At 46.6% G+C, this 21,529-nt stretch overlaps 1 protein-coding gene across 1 annotated transcript in view; it reads right to left on the bottom strand.

The window, feature by feature from the left end:
- The window catches only part of ACBD6 (acyl-CoA binding domain containing 6), a 72,668-nt gene that overhangs the window by 34,512 nt on the left and 16,627 nt on the right, over window positions 1–21,529 (bottom strand). The window contains exons 5-6 of the mRNA XM_021404951.1: window positions 13,512–13,594; window positions 3,584–3,689 (exon numbers count right to left, since the gene is read on the bottom strand). Coding sequence (XP_021260626.1) covers window positions 3,584–3,689; window positions 13,512–13,594 — 189 coding nt within the window. The remainder of the gene's footprint in view (window positions 1–3,583; window positions 3,690–13,511; window positions 13,595–21,529) is intronic.

The following is a 21,529-nucleotide window of genomic DNA, read 5'->3' as shown; positions in this document are numbered from 1 at the left end:
ACATCAACATGTGTCTGCATCTTTAAATAACGCAGGAGAAGCATTAAGAGCCACAGATTGAGCTTTCCCAAAGCACTTCCCGTATGACTATTTCATTAGGCAGCGAAAGACTCAGACCAGCGCGAATAATTTTGCATGGGAAAGCACTGCAGCAGTGGCCTTGCCCAGTGCAATCAGACAGCAGGGTACTCGCCCCATGCAATTCAAACACACACAACAGTTGTTGCAGAAGTTACTTGAGAAGATGCATTTCCCCTGCCTCTGAAGTATTTAATAAAAACAGCGTAAAAATAGCCCCAGTGCACTAACCCTGCCTCTTAAATCTTCCGTGCTTTGCTTGGGTAACCGCTGCCAGCTTGGCCGGCTTCTGCAGCAGTTTCTCAAGCCAACAGCATATCAATTTTGCTCAGCTCCAAGTCACAGTGTGTTCACAAACAAAGCACAGGACGGGGATTTGTCTCAGCTAGACCAAGCCTCAGCAGACAAACGGATGGGAATGAATTTCACATCAATTAGCCAGTGCAGAGAAAGAGGAGAACAAAGCCAACCTCAATGCAAATGCCACAATATCAAGCTCTACTTCTAGGTACAAATGTTTGCAGCTGTAAAGGCTGCACACCAACGACAGCCAATCTAACTCGTAGCAAGTGTTTTATTACCAGTAATTAAGACAAGGTACGTTCGTAACAGCTCCATCCCCTTCCTGCAATTGTGAAATCAGTGAAGGGGAGCGCAGTTGTACAGGTGAACTTCAGCTTTGAGGTGGAAGCCAAGCACTTTCAGAGCTTTGACACATTCAGGGAAACTCCTCCAAGGGCAGTTAGCCTGAGCACCCAGCAGCGCTTCTCCAAACCCATTTTCCCCCCTGTCCTTGCCTTGGCACCAGTTTGGCACTTGCTGTCTCAAAAATATGGCAACTAGGGGCTGAGCGAGCACCATTCCAGACACCTTTTATTATCGAGTTTTGGTAAGGGCTTAAAATACAGCTCACAGGTAACGTCTGGTTTTTTTTTTAGGTATCTCCAACAGTTACAATAAGGCCTCCATCTACAGCCTCCCCAGCCCCTGGCACAGACGATGGAAGCAGCCCACCTGTGCCTCCAAACAACTTCTGGCTAGCTAACAGCTGAAGAAATATTGCTCTCACAAAGGCAGCAAACAATCCACGGTGCCTGACGCCCTGCGGTGACTCCCCAGCCATGGTCTGTCCCTTATTTCATTAGTCCTGCTGACACACGCAAGAGAAACTGGTTGTTTTAGTCTGCGCTACTTACTTCTAAGTGAATGGAAGCTATTCTGTTGAACTCTGGGCAATTGAGATACAGTAAATGGAAGCTTGCACATGATTACTGTCATTAGATTCTTTGTTTAATTCTAAACTGAAATTTATTATATCCGTACTGTTAGCAGGTATGCTGGCTTGACTGCTGCACATGAAGATTTTCATGTATTTCTTTAATCCAGGGGAGGAGACAGCTCATGCTTCAGAACTCACCACGGGCATCTCCGCCTGAAGCCCGCAGACTTCTGCTGCTCCTTCTGAAATCCTTTTGCTTCTAAGCTGGCTTGCCCCCGTTTTATGTTTTTCTTCTCATTTTCTCCTTTTGCTAACTAGATACAGTACAAATACACCGCTTGGAGATAAAACCGAAGCACCTTGCAGGCTCCTGTCGCAGGAGTGGCTGTGCTGATCTCCTTTACAGCTGGGCACGAGGCTGCTCGGCGCTTCAGCAGATTTTGTTCCATAACAAGTTAACTCTTTGTACGGATCCGTGCTGCCACCTTAAATTTATATGTGTTTAAATCAAAAGATCGACAGAGTGAGTTACGTGCAGAGGGCTGGGAGAGGCATCTTCTGGATATGGCAGGATGTATTTACGCAGTAGCACTAAAACAGTTAATAAAAATGACAAGATTATGCTTGCATGCACTTCTCTCTACCAAAGGCTCGCTCTGGGTTATCTCCTTCCTAAAACGGGTTCTAAAACTTCAATCAACTTGCACGATACTGGAAAATAAGCTGCTCCCCGGACTTTGAAGAATGCATTTGGATACTAAACAACTCCGGCGATGGTTTCAGCTCCTCAAAACGGCATCAAACAAATGTTTCCTTCAGATTTCTCTTCTCGTTTCTCCAATTTATTTATTTATTTGACTGACTGAAATCAGGTCTCGTGAAGCCAGCTCCTGCCAAAAGAAGCTCCTACTTCTCCGAGCACTTGCTGGGGTAAGCAAAAATAACCTATGGGGGAAATCTGCACCAGTGGGAATCTTCCCAGGGCTGCAGAGGTGTCAGATGCTTGCTGCAGCAGCTCCATGCTCTGCACGTGCCATGGGCTAGTACCTGCTGGTTCTGAAACAGGCCCTCTCATACTTCAGACCCATGGGTATATTTCTCAAAGAGGATGTCACTCGACAGGTCTCAGATCTGGCTCTCTCTCCACACAGGGAGAACAAAAATATTTCAGCCATCTTTCACATTTATTTTTTTAAACGGTTTCTTTGGCTGAAAACAGGCACATTTGTTGCTTGAACACAAAAGAAGGAAACAGCTTCTGAACCTCGTGAAGTATGAAAGAACGTCTCATCAATGGAAATGAAGCGAAGATCACACGACGCTATTATGCACTGATTGCAAGCGCGTGACCTCAAAAATGGGATTTTATTAATGAAAGGACTCTGGCCATGTTGGGAGTGACCTTCCTGGGCACTCACTTGAGCAACCTGTGGCTGACAGAAGGGCGGATGGAGCTCGGTGACAGCCCTGTTGCAGTGACTGTGCGGCACACGACAGTTTCAGTTCATTGAATTTACAATGCGAAATTCCAACTCTGATCGTGAACACCTTCCCTCTCATCTGAAAATTAATTCACACGAATTCCTGATTAATAATAAAAGGCCCTGCCATCAGCATTCAGAGCCCCAGCCGGGGCTGTCATGGCTCAGAGGGCAGAAATCTGCTTAGAGCTACAGGAGAACCCAACTGAATTTGTGGCGTCTCAGTCTATGAATGCGTAAGCACTTCATCTGTTCACCAAAACACAATGTGCTGGAAAGCAGCGGGCAAAAGTAGCTGTACATACTATTGACCAAGAGCGGGGCTAGGTGGCAGTATGCAAGCACTGAAACCAGTGCAATAAAGCTGGTACTGCTACATTTCCCGAACGTGGAACTGTCCACTTCAGGCATCTTCTTTTACCAAGAAAATCATCAGGCCATTTGCATTTTGTGTATTTGTCTTTTTCTTGAGGTTTCTGGCAATATCTCTATTATCTCCCTGTGGGGAAGTGGTGTTTTGACTCTGATAAAGACTGGATGATGCCCCTAGAAAGGGGAGTATTCAGCAGGTCATTCTGCAAGTTGCAGCTCTTCTTGATGAAAATAACAGGAAGTTTCTGGTATGCTACAAAACCACAGGACATCCGCGCTGCTAGAAACCCAGTGGAAACTCAGTGATGAAGTGTTTGTCCAGCTCTTGCAATACCTTAACACAAGTCTAACTGGGGAATTTTGGAAAGGCCTAATATGGAGGTGATAAACTAAGCAATTAAAAGACTGATGTTCTGTATCTTTTTATCCATACCTCCTCATCTGCGACGTTCACGTCCACTTTTTTCGATTGAATGGCTTTGGTTATGTAGTCAATGTTGTTTTCTCTGCAGTAATCAAAAATGTTCTTGTCCTCTTCTCTATTCAGGAAACAAAAGCAAAAGAAACAACACGTTACTGCACTGCACAAAGGCCACGTACACATCATGTGCCCTAACTTTGCTACAGACATTTCAATAGCATCGCTGGAGTGGAACAGGCTCCTGGTATGATGCATGCAGAACAGTATGTTTTTTCCCCATGGAAGAGTCAGAAATTCCTGCTTCCTAAAAAACAAAGGTTGTTTTTAACAACACTATGTCAAGGCATGAGTCTTACTCCTGTGGACTGTCACAAGAAGCCTACAAAGTTAGCCAACACGAAACCTGCTCAGCCCTGGTATAAATCACTGCAGTCTCCCAGAGGATAAAAGGCTAAAGCTTTGCTTCTCCCTGCCACTTTGAGTCAGACCAAAGGCCTTTTCAATGCCATATATCTATCTCTGACAGTGGTCACTAACAGAGGTTTGGAGAAAAAGAGCAGAAGAAACAGGACAAGTGCAAAGCACCTGTCCCTCGGTTAGATCCTCTCAGCTTCTGAAACTTGGTGGCTTAAGGATTTCTGTATCTGTATCCAGGTGAAGATATGTCTCAGAATTTTCCAGATCCTTATTCAAACATTTCTCTACTTTTTAACCCGTTCATACTCTTAGCCTTGCTACAGGAAAGCTCTCTAGCTTAGTATTCTGGGCATGAAGGGGTGAAAAGCGAAGAAGTACTTTCTTCTGGTGATTTTAAAACAGATGCCTGATGTTATTGGGTACTCTTTAGTAATTTGTGTTTATTCACCTACTCCACACTATCTGCAGACCTCTCACATGACCACACAAGTCACCTTAGCTCCAGATGCTCCTTTCAACCTACACTGTTGTCTCCTCAGACAGAAACTCCTACTTTTGCTGTTACTTTCCTTTCGTCTTCTTCAGTCTCCCTCCTTCCTTTTTGAGATGGGTTGACCTGAACTTGTATTAGATATGCAGGTGCACATATTTGTACAGCGAGGTAAAAACGTCTTCATTCAGCTTTCCATCCTTTTCCTAAAGGTTCTGAGTATTTGCTTTGTTAATTGCCAAGAAGCGCTGTAGCTCCAGCAACTCATACGAAGTTCTTTCATGTTTTACGAATATGTACAAAGCTCTTAACTTCATTAGAAATTGTTTTCTTCGCTGGTAACAACGTAAGTTTTAGCACGTCTGAAGCCAGAATACTGCTTTCAGCTCCAGAAGAAGCTACTGGTGCAACTCAAACGCCTGTGACATCCCGACTTGTGGATCTTTCTGCCAGCAAGCAGGGCTAAGGGAGCATGTGCTGGCATCCTAAAACATGCATGTGTTGGTCCCTCGCATATCCCAGCCTGCTGCTCTGAGCCAAGGCCATGGTCAGGCTTTGTCCTAAAACCATCACTGTAAAAAGGAGTGCAACTAGGTCACTTGTAGGATGGTACAGAAATACGAGCAACCAAAGCTTGTGACATTACAATAATGTCGCTAGGTACAGGTACACTGATATAGCTCTGTTCCTACTGAGGAGTAAAGAAAAGAGGACACTAGCTTGCTAGTAGTAAGCAAAAAGCCCACATACTTCCCCTTCCTAGTTTCTAGATGAAAACTACAGCTCCAAAGAAGCCATCAGCAACGTCATGGGATTTGGCAGCTACCAAACAGCTCACAATACAAAGCAGTTAGGCTCTCCCGTGACACCTCCAGTTTACAGTCGCCTGTGAGCTTAAGACAGTCTGGATTACGAGCAGAACTCAGAGCTGGCAGCCTCCAAGGAAGCTCCTCACAAATCAGGAGCCTGCTGCAGCCTTTCTCCTGCACATCACCCCTACCCCTTGCACGCAAGCAGTCTTCCAGCACATCTGAGTTGCACCTTTCCAGGAGAGAGATGTGGGCCATCACACGCTTCATATACAGGCCCAGGGATGCTGAAAGAAGCCTTCCAATTCCTTAACCAGTCTCTCAAGGACTCATTCGTCGGAGGCCTTGTCTGTATGCTACACAGGCTCCTGGGGAACAAATCATTGCACGCTTTAGATGCAATTACTTTAAACTCTGGAGAAAAAAGAATCTCATGGTGGGATTAGAAAAGGCAAAAAGCTTATGCTGCTCAAGATGGAGCTTGACAGCTTCATGATGGAGGTTATGAGGCGTGCCTGTCCCTGCTAACAAGGGCTGATTTGACACGCAGGGACGTCCCTCCAGCCCTGCCTTGCCAGTTTAACCTCTCACACACTCTCTTGGCTGCCAAAAGCCCTGCTGGACCTCACGTGGCACAGCTGAAGGTACCGGCAGGAAGGCAAACAGCAGCAGTGAAGCAACTGCTCGCATTTTGTGTGCCATGGGAACATGTCTGCATGAGCCGTGGGAGGGCACGTTCTGGTGGAGCAACAGGGGGTGACCATCCCACCACAGCCTCCAGGCAAGCTTCTAGTTTTCTCCTGAGCATACCACTATTGTCTGTAAGGGAGAAAAATGGACACAGCTATCTGGATGTGATTTAGCTTTTCTGGACTAACTGCCTCTGTGAAGAGTCTACGTATTCCCTTTCCAAAAAAACACTTTTCTATTAGTACAGTCTCTACAGTGGAATTATTCCAGGATAGCAACTTACCTACATGAAGGTAAGGTTTTGGGGAATTTCATCTTTCTGTGATGCATTTATTTGTCAAGGTTTAAACCCGCTGCCCCCCTGCTCCTGTTTTCGAATTAAAGAAAGATTTTTTACCCTACATTCTCTCCCTCCATTTTACAAAAACCAACAAAGAGAAGTGAGCTTTCTTACAAACAGATTTGAAAGGAGTCGCTATAGTCCTAATGAAGATATTTTCCTGCAAACAAAACAGCCCCGTGAAGCTGTGCTTCAGACATTCAAAACTGTTCATTCTTGCCAAGTGCCAAAACCAAGAAGGTAACTGGAGAAAAAAACCTCACAAAAATAGTATAAACTGGGTTCTTTTTTTTCTTCTTTGAGAAATAAGAAACATAGCACAGAAGCACGTGAGGATTTTTCACTTTTGTTTCATGCATGTTTATGTATACATGCAAAACAACCCCTCCACCACAGAGGTTATAAGGAAGCAAAGTGGATGCACGGTTTGTAGACCAGTAGGCATGTGCACTCGACCTATAAAGGTGATAAAAGTCAGCAGCAAGGCCTAGAAGACAAAACAGGCTAAAAACCCAGACAGAAGCACACCAGCAATACAACAGTATGTCACATCATAACATTGTTTTACCAACATTATAGGGGAAAGGATTCTAGCATTTCTAGCAATTAAAAAAAAGACTAAATTTAGGAAAAATACAGCCTTTAGGACACCTTGAGATGGGAAAACCGGGAAACTCAAACTACTGGAAAAGTGCACAGTTACTTACAATGGTAGCTGAAAGAAAGACTGAGATGAGTTTGTTTCTGTGTCAGACTATACAACATACAAGCCTTGTCTCTTCTCATTGAGGAGTCCTCAAATCCATGACCACCTGATATCTGCACAAAACAGGTTCCCATCTATTTCTTGCAGATGGCCAGAGGGGCTTCTCCTCCCCTCCCTCCCCAGCATGTCCTACCTCTCAAACTGCCTTCTGCTCTCCCCGTTCCAGTAGGAGATGCTAACCCCCATTCAAAATCATAGAATCATAGAATCCTTTGAGTTGGAAGGGACCTTTAAAGGTCATCTATCAAATCAACCTGAACCAGACCTGTTGCCCAAAGGAAAAGCATGGGCAGATTCTTCCACCCTAGAAGATAGATGCAGGAGAGCTTACACCAAGCCACCTCCTCTTCCAAAGCCTTCTCCATAAGCCATTTGAAACATAGAGGTGTCAAACCAATGGGTTTTAAATAGCTCATAGGAAAGATCTAATGTCACTTAACCAGGCTTCACTTCCTCCCTACCTGGGGCACAGAAAATCCACCCAATTCCCAACCAGAGACTGCTCCCTGGCCTGGCCCCGCTCCCTTCTGTCCTCACAGGTTACCTCCGGCCCAAGGCCCTGAGGTGTCCACTCAGTGCTGCCTTGGGCTTCCTCTCCTCCATTCCACGTCTGTGTCCCAAAAGATGCTCAGTGAGGGCCGCCTGGCCCCGGTGCAGCACACAGGTGGCATGGCCGGGCGACGGGAGCTCACCGGAGCGGAGCGGCAGCGCGCGGGGAGCAGAGAGGCACTCGCAGCACTCAGTGTTTGTGTCAAGGCCCTCGGCCCCCACGGGACCCATTTTCACATAATCTATAATTATCTCTTCGCTTTAATCGCCTCGTCACTTCTGAGGCTCTCTTGGGCGCAGGAAGAGGAAAAGCTCATTAACTGAACCTTTTCTCCTCTCTCCAGCCACCCATAGCTTTTAATTGCTTGGTGTTGTTATTATCTAGCAGTGCAACTGGGATCATTTTCATAAGAAAGGGTGGTGGGAGGGGGGAAGCAGGAGTGGGTCCCTGAGGTATGCACCGCAGACAAACCTTTGCTTTCTCAATTATTTATGCCAGCTGAGGTTTTACAAGCTGAATAAATCCATAACTCAAGTTTATTTGGAACCGGCAGGCTGTCCCGGGGGGAGTGTTGCCCACTTGCCTGTACACTTGTGTGCGGTCCTTGGGGGGCCGCGGGGACGCAGCGAGACATGTGTCAGCCGGTGCCACACGCCGCGCGATGCACAGCACTTTGGCAGATTAGCAGCGTCACGGCGGGGAGGGGGGGAGAGGGGGACAGCCGTGAAAAGCCCCATTGGGAACTGCCAGGGAAGGAGGCCTGAGCGAGGCCGGCCCTTTGCCCAGCACAGTCCTAAGGTCACCGCTCTGGGGAAGCCATAGACCCAGGGCAAACCTGGCAGTTGTTGTGGAAGCACCATGGACAGAGCATCCATTTCTACCTAACGCCAGCGCCGCTCTTGTTTCCATCACTGGCATTCCCAGAGGCGGGCTGGAAGATAAGAACCAGACCCCGGCCACGCGCCGGGCTCTCCCCAAAAGCCTGCGAAGCGAAGCAGCACCTTCAACACGGATGCTGGAAGCGGCTCGTTAAAATTCAGCAGCCTTTGTGCCTGACCACACGCAGCGACCTCTGGTATTTTCTGCCAAAACAGTTCATTTGTCTCGCAGAACAACTAATCAATTCCAGAGCCCATCCATCACGGGGGCTCGCGCGAGCCGGCCGGCAGCGGGGCCAGATGGCGGCTGCGTTAGCGGGATTAATACAATTCTGATAGATTACACGGCAGCGGGCTGGCTTCCAAACGCCAGGGGGACGGGGAGAGGGGTGCTGGGGGTGCTGGCTGCCACGTGACTGCCCGATGGCCCCCGCTTCCCAAAGCGGGCCCACCAGCAGCGAGCCAGCGGGCTCCCCTCTGCTCTACAGCACTGCAGGAAAGCGTGGTGGTTCATCAGAAGAGAGCTCCTTTTGCCCCTCGGGATGGCAGAAGTGTATCACGTAGCTCCACGGGGCCCTAAAGCCACCCAAAGGGTTTCGATTCTGTCCCAGCACACAGGGTCCAGGCGCAGGCAGCCTCTTCTGCCTTGCTCGGAAATGGAAGCGGACGTCTGGCAGCAGCACTCGCTATCTGCCAAGTTTGCTGGAAACATTTGCAAAGTGCCTTTTTTTTTTCCCCCTCTCCTTAAAAAATGTTTAAAAAGAACTTTAAAGTTGAATTTCCAGTTGTAATTATGTTTATTTGCTCATGGAAGAGCTCAGCCGCTGCTGCTTTCGTTCTGGCATTAAGACCAGACATAAAGCTTTATGCAGCAGAAAAAAAAAAAGCCCAGCAGTACACCCAGTGCTGCTGAGCAGGCTGAAGCCACGGATTTCCAAACCCTCCTTCAAGGGGAATCTCCGAGTTCCACCACCAGCAGACATTATTTTTATCTAATGCCCAAAGTGAGATAAGTGATTTACAGAGAAACACAAAGGCAGAGCACTATGCTAATACATTTTGCAACTGTTCCCCATTAGTCACTGGGGGTACTTCAGCTCTTTATTGCCAGGCTTTATTAATGACTCCTAATTGATGACCAGTGCCCAGCACCCCAAAGTAAATAACTGCTACGCCTCATTAGCTCAAGAGACCTTCTCCTGATTTGAGGATTGATCTATGAACACGCAAATTGCACTGATTTAACTGAATCTCTTTCTAAATTGATTTAATTAGATCAGTATAACCTGTTTCTATGGATGCTCTTGAATTTATTTGGAATCCGTGCAATGTAGTTACATGAGCCAGACCGACCATTTTCCTATCTTGTTCTCAAAGTGGAAACATTTGAGATAATTAGTGATAAGGCAAAATCGGCTCTGGCACCATCCCAGCTCTCCCAGCTCCGAATCCACCTGACTTCAGGGTATGGTATGGCAATTCCCCCTTGCCCAGCATTTACAGATCTGCACCCTATCAGCCAAGCACTTCATTCCACAAAAGGAATGTAAGCATTATTTATGTGTATTTTAGAAACTCACTTTGAAAGCAGTAGCAGTGCTGCTTTGGTAATTGACTGCTGACAGTAAACTCGTGGTTTAGACTACACTTAAAACAAGATCTCTCATCTCCCTATTAACCTACTCCAAGCCGCTGCTATGTAATCATTGGTTCAACTGTTCAGATGCTTCTGGTAAGCATAAATTAAGAGAATCTGCTTAGGTGAGCCTTCAAAAATCTGCACTTGCATTCCTGCCTATCTGCTGGTGCCCAGTGAGGCTGTGAAGATGCTGGGCTCCAGATAAATTGGACAGCCTTTCTCTGCCTTTGCATCAGCTGAATCCTAAAGGGCATATGGGAGCCTACGTTTGGCACAGTGCTGCTTGCTATGAAATCTGTTGCTTTCAGAAGTCTGTCAGAACCCAGGGCTGATGAGGACTCGAGTTTTAGTTTTTAGCAGACAAAATAAGATTTTTGCTCATTCTGGGCTTCCTTACTATGGCTCTATAACTGGAAAATAATTATCCCACCAACAGCTCAGGGAAACAGATTAAAGTGGACTGATTTGTATTTCAATTTTGGCAAGCTTGTTGCAGAGCATCAGTAAGGCCCACCACTGACAACCGAGATCATCTGCAAAGTTTCTTTCTTCAGATCTCAGGCTACGAAGCAGTCCCCACACACAGAACCTGCAGCATCAGACTTACTGGTAACTACCAACATGCAAATCTTTGCTGGCTCAAGGCGTTAAGTTTTCTTTCTTATTCTGCTCCTCTCACCCCCCAGCTTTCTAGAATATGCTATAACCCTCCACCAATAAACCTTCGTTACTCCCTCTTGAATACCACACTACTTACATGTAGAAGCCTATGAAATCTCAGGCTACAAGCAAGTTGCCAAGTTTTGGTGCAACTCTTGAAAATCCTTTTACTGCATTCTGCCTACGCAATTTCCAACTCAGGAGCTATTAGCTAACACTTGAATCCAATAACAAAAGCCTGGATTCTTATCTATACATGAGGGAATCCCTAGGAGCAGCATACAGAAAATGAAATTCTAATTCTCCTTCCTCTCTACAGAAATATTTCTGAGGGATTTTTGTTTGTTTGGTTGGTTTTTAAGACAGCACACTGCTTACAAACGCAATCAAGTATTACTGAATCTTATGTTCTTGTAAGTAACCATTCACAGCCCAATTAAAGTCTCCTTCTCATTTGAGAGAAGCCAAACTATCAAGCCAAATCGCTTCCATGCTCTAGCTAAACTTGGATACCAAATTAAATGTCTAGAGCCATCCTCAGGCTCAGCTACTTGCAAACTTTGTACCAGTGCAATTTTGCTATTTAGAACTATGCGAGGATGCAATTATACTTGCTCACATTTATTCCCTACTCGAGTAAGAGAATAAACAGTAGACAAATGCAACAGTACATGGGCAACTGCACTGAGAAAGGTGAAGCTGTACAGCTGCATGTGAATGAAACAATGCTGATGCTTGCTCACTTCCTAACTCACAGTTGGAGACGTAGATGCCCACTAGCCAAATAGTGCTAATGGACCGCGTGAAAGCTTCTGCGAACAAAGTCAAGAGATTTTATGCAACTCACTTTCATCAGAATCTCACTGAACCAGCTGTGTTCAGTGAGTACATCCAACCACAGCCACATTTTATAAGGATTACAGCCATGCTATACTCGTCCACAAATATCTGGGCGCTGCCACACATAAAACACACAGTATGAATGCCTCCGTCCCTGGAGGCATTCAAGGCCAGACTGGACGTGGCTCTGGGCAGCCTGGTCTAGTGGTTGGCGACCCTGCACTTGGCAGGGGGGTTGAGACTCGATGATCTTTGAGGTCCTTTTCAGCCCAAGCCGTTCTATGATTCTATGATTCTATGATTCTATGTTCTGCATGGCAGGTTTGGAAAAAAAGTATTTGGAGCTGCAGTCATCTTAAAGTCCTCCACGAGCAATGTTCTCATGGAAATAGAAACAAAAATATGAAGAGGAGAGTTAGACCAGTATGCTAACTGGGGCAAAATCTGTTTTTCTGGATATTGTGCTGTATTTCATGTTCAGAAGGGCAATACCAGGGATAGCAAAGACTCTGGAAGGACTGCAGGAATAAACGTCTCACTCGGCGCCCAATACCAGGCAGCGCTAATATGCTCAACTCCTGAACGAGCAGCTCAAACAGAATTTAAACCACAAGGTCAAGTTATGACATCAAGGATGTTGGCTGAGACCTACGCTGACAGAGCAGGGAAGAAAAAGGAGCTTGCGGCTAGCAGAGGGGCTATTCCTCAAGCAGTACGTTAAAGCAAGGTCACACCTGCCTGTCTGGTCAAGGTCCAGGTGCATGTTAAGATGTGACGGCTCTCCAAGCCTGGCTGCTCCTGGCCAGCAGCTCCATCTTGCTCAGGAGTGGGCTGCAATGCCGAGGGATGTGCCCACGCTGCAGCCAAGCAGCCAAGCACAGCGCTGCCGCTGTGTTTGCTTGCTCAGAGCACCAGTTCCTACCTGATCTCCTTGCAGAGGGCTTGGAGCCACCTCCTCTCGTTTTACTTTTCATTCATTTGTGACAACCAGCCAAAGAAACGCTGCGTTAGAGTTTGAACACTTGGGGAAAATTTGCAGCATGCTTGAGAGGGGGTGTGTACAGAAATCAGCGTTCGTCTTTTAATTTCCTGAGACTAAAATGATGCGAGACATACAGTGAAACAAATGGGATCACAAACACATAAATGGGTGACTGCAACATGACAGCGAACACTGCTCACACATTCAGCCTTCTCATTTAGCCCGCTCATTTTAACTAAAAATAATGCCGCATTCTCAAAGATTCTCCAGGTAATCCTTCACATATTGGAGTGAAAACTACTCCTGTGATTAGTAGCCTGGAACAATAAAAAACAAGCAAAAAAACCCAGCTGTCCTTATTCAGAAGCTAATATCACTGAGTACTTGCACTTTGACAGTTTTTAAATAGCAGCCATTCTAGCTCAGTAAATGCATTTCTGCTATGCTAGCTGCAGAACCTAGAAAAAATTAATTTGATATAAGGTGCAAACTCTCCCTGAAGGCAAACATTGTCCAATATTAAAACCTTCACTGAACAGACCTTAATGAACATATTGGTAAAGAAATAACTATTTGAGAAAGGTGGTGTCTGAATAGCTTTCTATTAAAAAAAGCCAATATTACCTTTTTTTAGCCATATAACTGAAAAATGGGAAGCCTTGCCCTTCCCCCACATCTCGCACCAGGGAAAGGTTAGTACCTGGCAGTGATACAGAGAGTTATTGATTTAAATGATTATGGACCTGAAAAGTTCTTTCCTGTCATTTATTATCCTGTTGTAGTTGCCACCACACTTGCGTGATATTAGAAAAAAAAAAGCTTAACAAGATGACACGAGAAAAATACCGTTTTTAACCAAAGTCCAGCACAGATAATCACCTGATTGTTTCTTCTTGATACAACGAGCTGACAACTGGGCCTCCAAACGCGGTTTTGCTTTCTTTCGCCCTCTTCTCTGTCGTCTGAAAGAAAAAGAAAGGTTGGTCCAGCATCCTGGCTCCCAGTTCACCTCCCAGACCTTTCCCAGCCCAAGGGATGAACTCAGCCCTCCGGAAGCGCCGTCCGTGACCCTTCCCACCTGGAGGGGGCAGATGGATGCTGCTGTGCTTGTGGCCACGGGCTCAGCCTGGAGGTGTGCTGGGAGGCCCGGCCATCCTGCTCGCAGGGACCCAAAGCATTGCCACCACACTGCTCTCAGCCATGGCCCCCAAGGACCCAAAAGCCGAGCCTCTGTGCGGCGGCATAATGTTCTGTTACTAGATTGCAAAGCTTGCCTTTGGAAATCTATTTAATATAGATTTAAAATTAAATTTTATAATGGGCAGCATTTCCAAATGATTTACTCCCAGGAACTCTAGGATTCTGAATGATTCCCGCCATAATAGAAATGAACAATTAGAGAGATGATTGATCGATACGCAGTCGCAGGCCTACCTTCTCAAAAAGCATCCAGCACTTTGGGCTCTGCGATTGACTTTAACTCGATGCCAGGTTTTCAGAACAGAGTTAAGAGCCTGCGTCTGAAAGCCTGACCCTCTTGTGCTGGACTTGCTCTAGGGAAGCCAGCACCCCATTCTCCAGGGGAGCATTCAAAACTGGTTCGCAATCCACAGCAATCCCGCCTTACAAAATAGCCCATTAATTACTACGTGCTGTTAGCAGTGGACAGTTCTGCTTTCTGTGACAAGAGATCATCATACCCCGGAGGAATAAAATCAGAGAAGCAAGGGAAAGCTGGCCCAACTCTAGCCATCTCTCGGTAGATGCAATACATTGCTGACTACACCAAAAATGGTGCTGCCTCATCAGAATTCTACGTAGAAAGACGTTGATATTTTAAAGTAAATGCTTTAAGTTGCCTTTCTTCCTGGCTCCCTAAGCTGCTTTTGTTTTAAACAATTTTTTTTTTTTTTACCGTAGCACATTTACATTCTGCCCAGCTTGAACCAGTTCCACCTTTCAGCCCTCCTGTACTAGCCCAAAGCCATAACATTTGGGCTTGCAGATAACACTACTTTGAAAGAAAAGATGGAAAGGAAATTGGCTATGAAAACTATTCCGTGGCAAGCTGGCTTTCTCTAATTTAGAGCAAACGGTGACACAAAGTTCTTCTTTCCTGAAGGGAAAGGGCTTCAGAGTCTTCACAGTGCAGTGCCCCTCTTAAAAAATTATTTAGCAGGGAACCTTACTGTCCATCAATTATTTCCACACCACTTATAAAGAGAATTAATTTCCGATCAGCTGCTACTGCATGCAAGAGCTATTCCTATGAAATGAGGAGCTATTCCTATGAAATGAAGCTATATTCACACTTAGCCCATCCTCTTTGATGCTGGGGGACAACGGCCTCCCAACCCATTCCAGAAACTACAAGAACACTTTTAATCTACATTCTTTCCTCTCTTTTTCCGGGTGGTTGCTTTTTTCAAAGTCAGAAACAACACTTGAGAAAATAAATTTCATCTTTCTAGAGGCAAGAATTGTGAAGCAGGTTTCTTGGATTAAGTTCACCTTCTTTGTGCAACCCGATGCATTTCCACCAAAGATTAATCATATTGATCGAGTACACCTAAGGTCATCAGGAAACTTAACGGTAGAGGCTTTCCCAAAAATGCTCAGATGACAACTCCTCCAGCTCTCAATCCATATACAGGTTGCTTTGTCCAAGCAGCTTTTATCTCCTCTCCCTCATACAAAAACAGGGAACCCAATATCCAACCTATGAATGTTGAACCAAGCTTATTCCATCACAGTCTGTGATACGTAGAACGAGTTTATGAAAAATGTACAGCAAAAGTCTCAGCTAGCCTCTCAGGATTCAGCGTGTGCCTGCGCTCTGCAAAGCCATTAACAGTAGCACCGTGCTCCAACATCCATCACCGTGGCTGGGCTTCCCAAGGGGAATGTGCCCAGGCTGGGAACAGCACTCCTTCCCAGGAGCGATGGGAGCTCAGCCTTGACGCAGGCACAAACTGGTTTCCTTCCAGCCACCCTTGCCAACCTGCTCGTACCCTGAGCTCCGCTGCCTGCTGCCAACATCCGTACTGCCCGACCTGCCAGGGATGTGCACATGAAATCCGAGGGTGACGGAGCAAAGAAATCAGGCAAGAGGTGGGACAGGAGATGCTGCTCATTCCAAGCCACACTGCAGCACGAAGAGGAACCGTTCTGTGGTTTATGTGCTGCTCACACTGGCTGAAGGCATCTGTAATGGGCTGGTGCACCTTCTTAAATCTATCTCCTGACATTTCTACAGTGAAAAAGGGTTCTTGGGGCTGAAGAGACAAAGCAAACGTCACACACAGACAGATAACAACCAGCAAGTTACCTTGCAAACCACGGCAAAATGAAACCCTGACATTGCAAATTCTCCCTTCTCCTTTAAAAAGGCACTAATAATTAACTATACAGCTCTCAATTAAGCCAGCTCAATTTCTTTCATTGCTGGCATGCTGTCCAAAGCGCTGCAGATACACATGTAACTAATGATAGTTAAGGAATAACATGATCCCAGGCTCCCATAATTTGCTCCCATAATCTGAATCTGAGATAGATGCCAGCAGTACTATCTGCAGTCAGAGCCATGTAAGAGATGCTGGAGAAAAGGCAAAATCACAATGTGCCATGTGTGTGAAGGGGTTACTCTCAAACTGCCAGTTAAAAAACCATGGGCAGGCAGAGGAATTTGTAGCAGCACAGCAACAAATCTTCTTGCAGGACTGCACACAAGTGCCAAAGCACAAGCAGTGTCACGTAAGAGATCCAGGAAGAGGTCATAAAGAAAGGCAGAAATGCCTTAAGAGGCACTGGAATTTCCTAATTTATCCCTCATTCTTGTCCACTGACTCTTTCCTGCTTATGTACACTTACAGCTGATCTCAAAGTCACTATTACTCTTGACAGCTAACTTAGGTAGGTGGATCTGGTTGACCATAGCTAGCATAAATCACAGGTAAATGTGTGCTTCTGTATGCAGCAGCTGTACTCATTAAGAGGCATTTCCAGCTCCCTTGACTCCTGATGCATTTTGGAGCAACGAAGGGAGCTCCAGCAAAGAACCATCGTGTCAAGCAGAGCTGCAGGAGAAAAGCCATGCTCCTCCTGGAGGGGACAGCACAGCAGCCCCAGCCCTACCTCCCAGCACTGTATTTGTCAATAAAAGCTTGGCTTGAGTCAAGGTACAATCACATCTGGGCTGGCTGTCACGGACAATGCAGCTCCAGCCAGCCTCAAAGCCTGACAACCGCTTTCTGAACTGAATGGAAAGACGGGGACTAATATTTGCTAACATCATTAATTCATTTTTTATCCCCACTCCCCCATCTTCCTTTATCCACGATGTCAAGACGCATACCTTCGAATTGTTGTCAGCCATCAAACAGACATTGTGTCCCAGTTCAGAGGTTAACATACAATGACAGACACATTAAAAAACCCTGTCCGATGCCTCACTGACAATTTCAGCTCCGTCTTCTCTTCAATGCGACAGTAGCTCAAAGTCACTTACAAGCTTTAACAACATTAAAGTCTGATTGCGACTGAAAAATAAAGGGGAAGTGAAAAATGAAAAGCTGAAAAGGTAGATCCCACGCAAGGCTTGGGGCATCCCAATCCCAATACAGTTCATCATCATCATGGAGTTTGGAAATGGAAGAGCGAGATGACTTCAATGCAAGCTATGGCCGGGCTCGAGCATCCCAGGCACTGCTGAGCATGGAAGGAGCTCTCTGAGGTTGTGTTCAGATGTTTGTGATGCAGCCCGCTCTTTCTGAGCCTAATGCACCAGGATTCAGAGGGGCAGCAGTACCCGGCTTAAGGGAGGGAGGTGAGAAAGACCCTCTGTAAAATTACAATTTAAACATCCCTGCAGTAGTGAATACCCAGAACTGAGCCTTCAATCAGCACGTGTGTTGCCCTGAGCCTGGAAGAGCTGCAGCATGGGACGTCTGCAGAGTTTTGCTTGGTGGTAGCAGGAGGAACCTGTCCTGAGCCACACCTCCCATGCTGCACCTGGGGGAGGCTCAGCAGCTCCGGCTCCGCTGCCATGACGGATGGCAATGTCCCCTAACCCCTTCAGCTCTCGTGAAGTTCACGTAAATCCTTGAAGCGTGCTGATTGAGTTGTAATTAAGCTGCATTGTCTCAGGCGACAAATCTGACAGGAGACACTCCAGAGGTAACCCAGCAGCAGAGCTCACGGAGCGCTCTGGTGGCTGCCACGTCCCCTTAACTCTCCAGATTTACATTTCTGGGCACCATCTGAGAAGTGAGGGTTACTGGGGAGGCAACAAGAACACGCAAACTCTCCTAAAGTTTCAGCCACTCTCCCCCCTCCTCTCCCCGTGCCATGGCCTGGCTGTCCCCCTGGGAGGGGAACTTGGGCAGACACTAATTGTATTTGACAGCAGCAATTACACGCAAGGCTGGAGATTAGAAGCTCGTTAATTGTGTGTGCCGTAATTGCTGCCGCCTTTTCCTCGGCTGGCCGAGGCCGGAGCCAGCAGAGCGGAGGCAGGAGGGGTGCTGCACCCAAACGCAGGTGGTCCAGGGCTGGGAGGAGAGGTCTCCTCTCCCCGACGGCTCCTGACCCCGCGCAGTGTGGGCTGGGTGGCCAACGAGGCATGAAATGAGGACAAGCCGGGCGCTCTTCCGAGGGTGTTTTCCACCTGTATCCATCTGCACGGTCCGGCTGAACGGCACGCTACCCGCAGACGGAGGGAAGGTAAATATTAACCCTTCGGGGCAATGCTGCTAAAGGAAAAAGACGATTACGGCCTGTAAGATTAGGCGCTGTATTAAATGCTTCAGTAGCAAAAAAAAAAAACCCTCCCTTTTCCAACTAAAACCCGCGAGCTCAGCGTTTCTCACTGCCTTACAGACTACCAGCAGCCAGCTAGACGCAAACAAGATGAATCCCTCCGGGGGCAGATCCTGGCAGCCCCGTTCAGGAGAGGCTCTGTGCCCTCCGTACCAGCAGGACTCGTGCACCCCATCACCGGGGCTGCCCCATTCCCCTCCCACCGCCCTCCCCAGCTCCGTGACTCAGCACCTGGAATGCCTTCAGGAGACCACTGAGGATCTATCTGCACCATCTGAGCAAGCTGTTGTATGCAAGAAGCAGCAGCATGTCCCCCAGGATGGTGCGTGGCTGGGTTTGTTCTTTTGATATTGCTGAGATAGTTATCGCAGACTTTCCTCTTCTAAACACAATCTGAGATGAGGATGAAATATCTTCCTAGTTAAAAGCTAAAAACAAACATGCTGCTATGAACACCCACGTGCTGCATAGTTACACAGAGCTGCAGTCTAAAAGAAGGCTTCAAAGAGTGCTCAGTTAACACATAATGAGTTAATTAAAAACTGTACCATAACACAGTTGGAAATTAGTAGTAAGGACAGTCAGGGGAGGGGAAATAAACGCAAAATGCCTAACAGAACTGTGAGCAAGGTTTATGGTTGCTAGTAGCTCTGATTTCATGACTCAGCGCATGCAATTTACCATGCACATGAAATGAAATAACACGCTCAGCCAACAAACATAATGCAGCGGCTCTTACAACCTTTTTTTTTTGATGCATGGAGCTTTTTCTTTGGTTTCCAGTGGAAAAACAGAGAGGTAGGTGGCAAAGGGAGGGGTCTTATTCTCCCCGTGCCCAGCACGGTGATTCCGCTCCAGATCCTTACTGGGTGCTCCAGAGATGTTTAAGGATTGCCACTTTCCCACTGCAAGCTCAAGCATCTAAGTTCTACGCAATACGCACCCCTGTGAAGGACAATATTCCCCAGCCTTAAGAGACAAACAGCATTTACAGAGCATTAACCGATGTGTTAGCAAACATCCAGACTTAAAGCTCCACCAATTACACTCAATACCTCCTTGATACTTCACGTAAAGAGCAAACTAAACATAACCACTTAACCTTTTCCTAAGACAAAAAGCTGCATTTTCACCAAAGCCACAGCTTAATTATTCTCTAGTTCATGTTATACACAAAACAGGGATGGTTATTTTCTCCTGACTGAAAGCAGCTCCTATTTTTAATTAACACATTCCCTTTTAAACCAGCCTTCCCCAGCCACGTGAAGGCACAGGTCCCTACCCTCTGTCTGAATATCGCCAGGTGGAAGCCTACAACTCCCCACCTACAAATGAAGGCACTACTGAGATAAACTCACGGATTCCATTCAACTCCCTGAATTTTTAACAGCCTCTGTCACAGCAAGAGCTACAACTACTCTGAAAAACAGGATTTTTTAATTAGAGGTTGCACCCTTCTCCATTTGAAATAGCCAAGCTCTTCAAGCAGAGCTGGTGGGCCGCTGGCCAAAATGGGAGCAGCAATTTGACACGATGCTGCCACGAGCAAGGCGCAGTGATCCAAAGCCTGAACACACACCTGAACACACACCTCAGGCCACAAGCAGAGCAGAGAGGTCGTGCTCCTCCAGCCTCCGCCACTGCCTTGCTTCCCTACCCAGGGCAGCAGGGCTTGGGAGCTCTGTGTCTGGTTCTTCTGCGTTTATGGGCACCCCAGGAAGACTCTGGGGTCCATGGATGCAAAGGAGACTCCATGCTGCTTTGGAAGCCAGCAGAAACTCAAGATTGAGCAGACAAAGCATCTCTTACCCCTGGTCTTCCCCACCTCGCCTGCCAACACCAGCAAATTCCCATTTGATTCTCCTCCCCTTCCAAGCACCCTGTTACACTCAGGTTAACGTTCAGCCTGCTGAAAGCTTCATTTACCAGCTTGCTTTGGCCACTGGTGTCTCTGATTGAGGTTTGACTGCAGGTTGAGCTGCTTCTCACATCACACCAACACCGCTCATTCCCGCTCACAAAGCCACTCCATATGTGCAAGCTTTTTAACACCTGCTTTATCTCTGCTTTTGATACTGGGGAGAAGCAGCACTGCTGTTTGTCTGCAATGAACAAAAAGCTGCATGTGGCTACGAAAGCCCTTCCTTGCCAGAAATGGCCACTTCTCATGGCAGAACAGCAGACGCCATACCTGGTTGTCTCAGCCACTGCAGCTTGCAGTCTGACACCCCAACAAATGGGGACGTTCAGGTTGGGTATCGGGAAAAATTTCTTCCCAGGTGTGGTGAGGCACTGGCTCAGGCTGCCCAGCGAGGTGGTGGGGTCACCGTCCCTGGAGCTTTTTCAAACTGTGGAGATGTGGCAGTGGTGGGGATGGGTTAGGGTTGGACTCGGTGATCTTAGTGGTTTTTTCCAACCTTAATGATTCTATGATTCAAATTCACCCTTGCCATCTCAATCAAAGCCAAGATCTTGGGCTGGCCCGCAAGTAATGGCAAATCAGGTTCCTTCTGCACATCTATTAAGGGGGAAAGAAAAAAGCAAATTGATCCCTGCTAGTCAGAAAGTCATACAAATATCTTGCCTCATTCTGTTACTTCTGGCCATCATTGAATATCCACAGTTTGAACTAACATACTTTATATTTTTCAGTTGTCTGTGGTGTACCTGGCTGCGATGCAATGTTTAAAGCCACCAGTAAGCCAGGAGTCGTGATGCTGCGCACATCACTATGCTACAGCAGTGCTCAGCGTCAACAAGGCAGAGCCATATCCCTGATTATTTTTCTGAATGCATTTCAGAACGGTACAGGATACACACATATATATTTTATGAATTATAACCAGATGATGGAAATGAATTCATTCGCATATTCAAAAGGACAAATACTTCATCTTTGCTTAAATGTTTAACCAAAAGCGCTGCACTGGGGGGTAAAAATGATAAACCCTCCAATTTCCTGCTTGCAATCCCAGAAGACAGCTACTACAACATCCCCAAGTAGCTGTGAGAGAATATGTGATGCTGCACACAATGCACTACAGAACAGCAGGATCTGGGCTGGAAAAATAAAAGCATTC

This window comes from Numida meleagris, chromosome 7, assembly GCF_002078875.1.
Source record: "Numida meleagris isolate 19003 breed g44 Domestic line chromosome 7, NumMel1.0, whole genome shotgun sequence".
Taxonomy (NCBI): domain Eukaryota; kingdom Metazoa; phylum Chordata; class Aves; order Galliformes; family Numididae; genus Numida; species Numida meleagris.
Note: the sequence above shows the minus strand (reverse complement) of the source record. Positions and strands in the feature narration are given on the sequence as shown.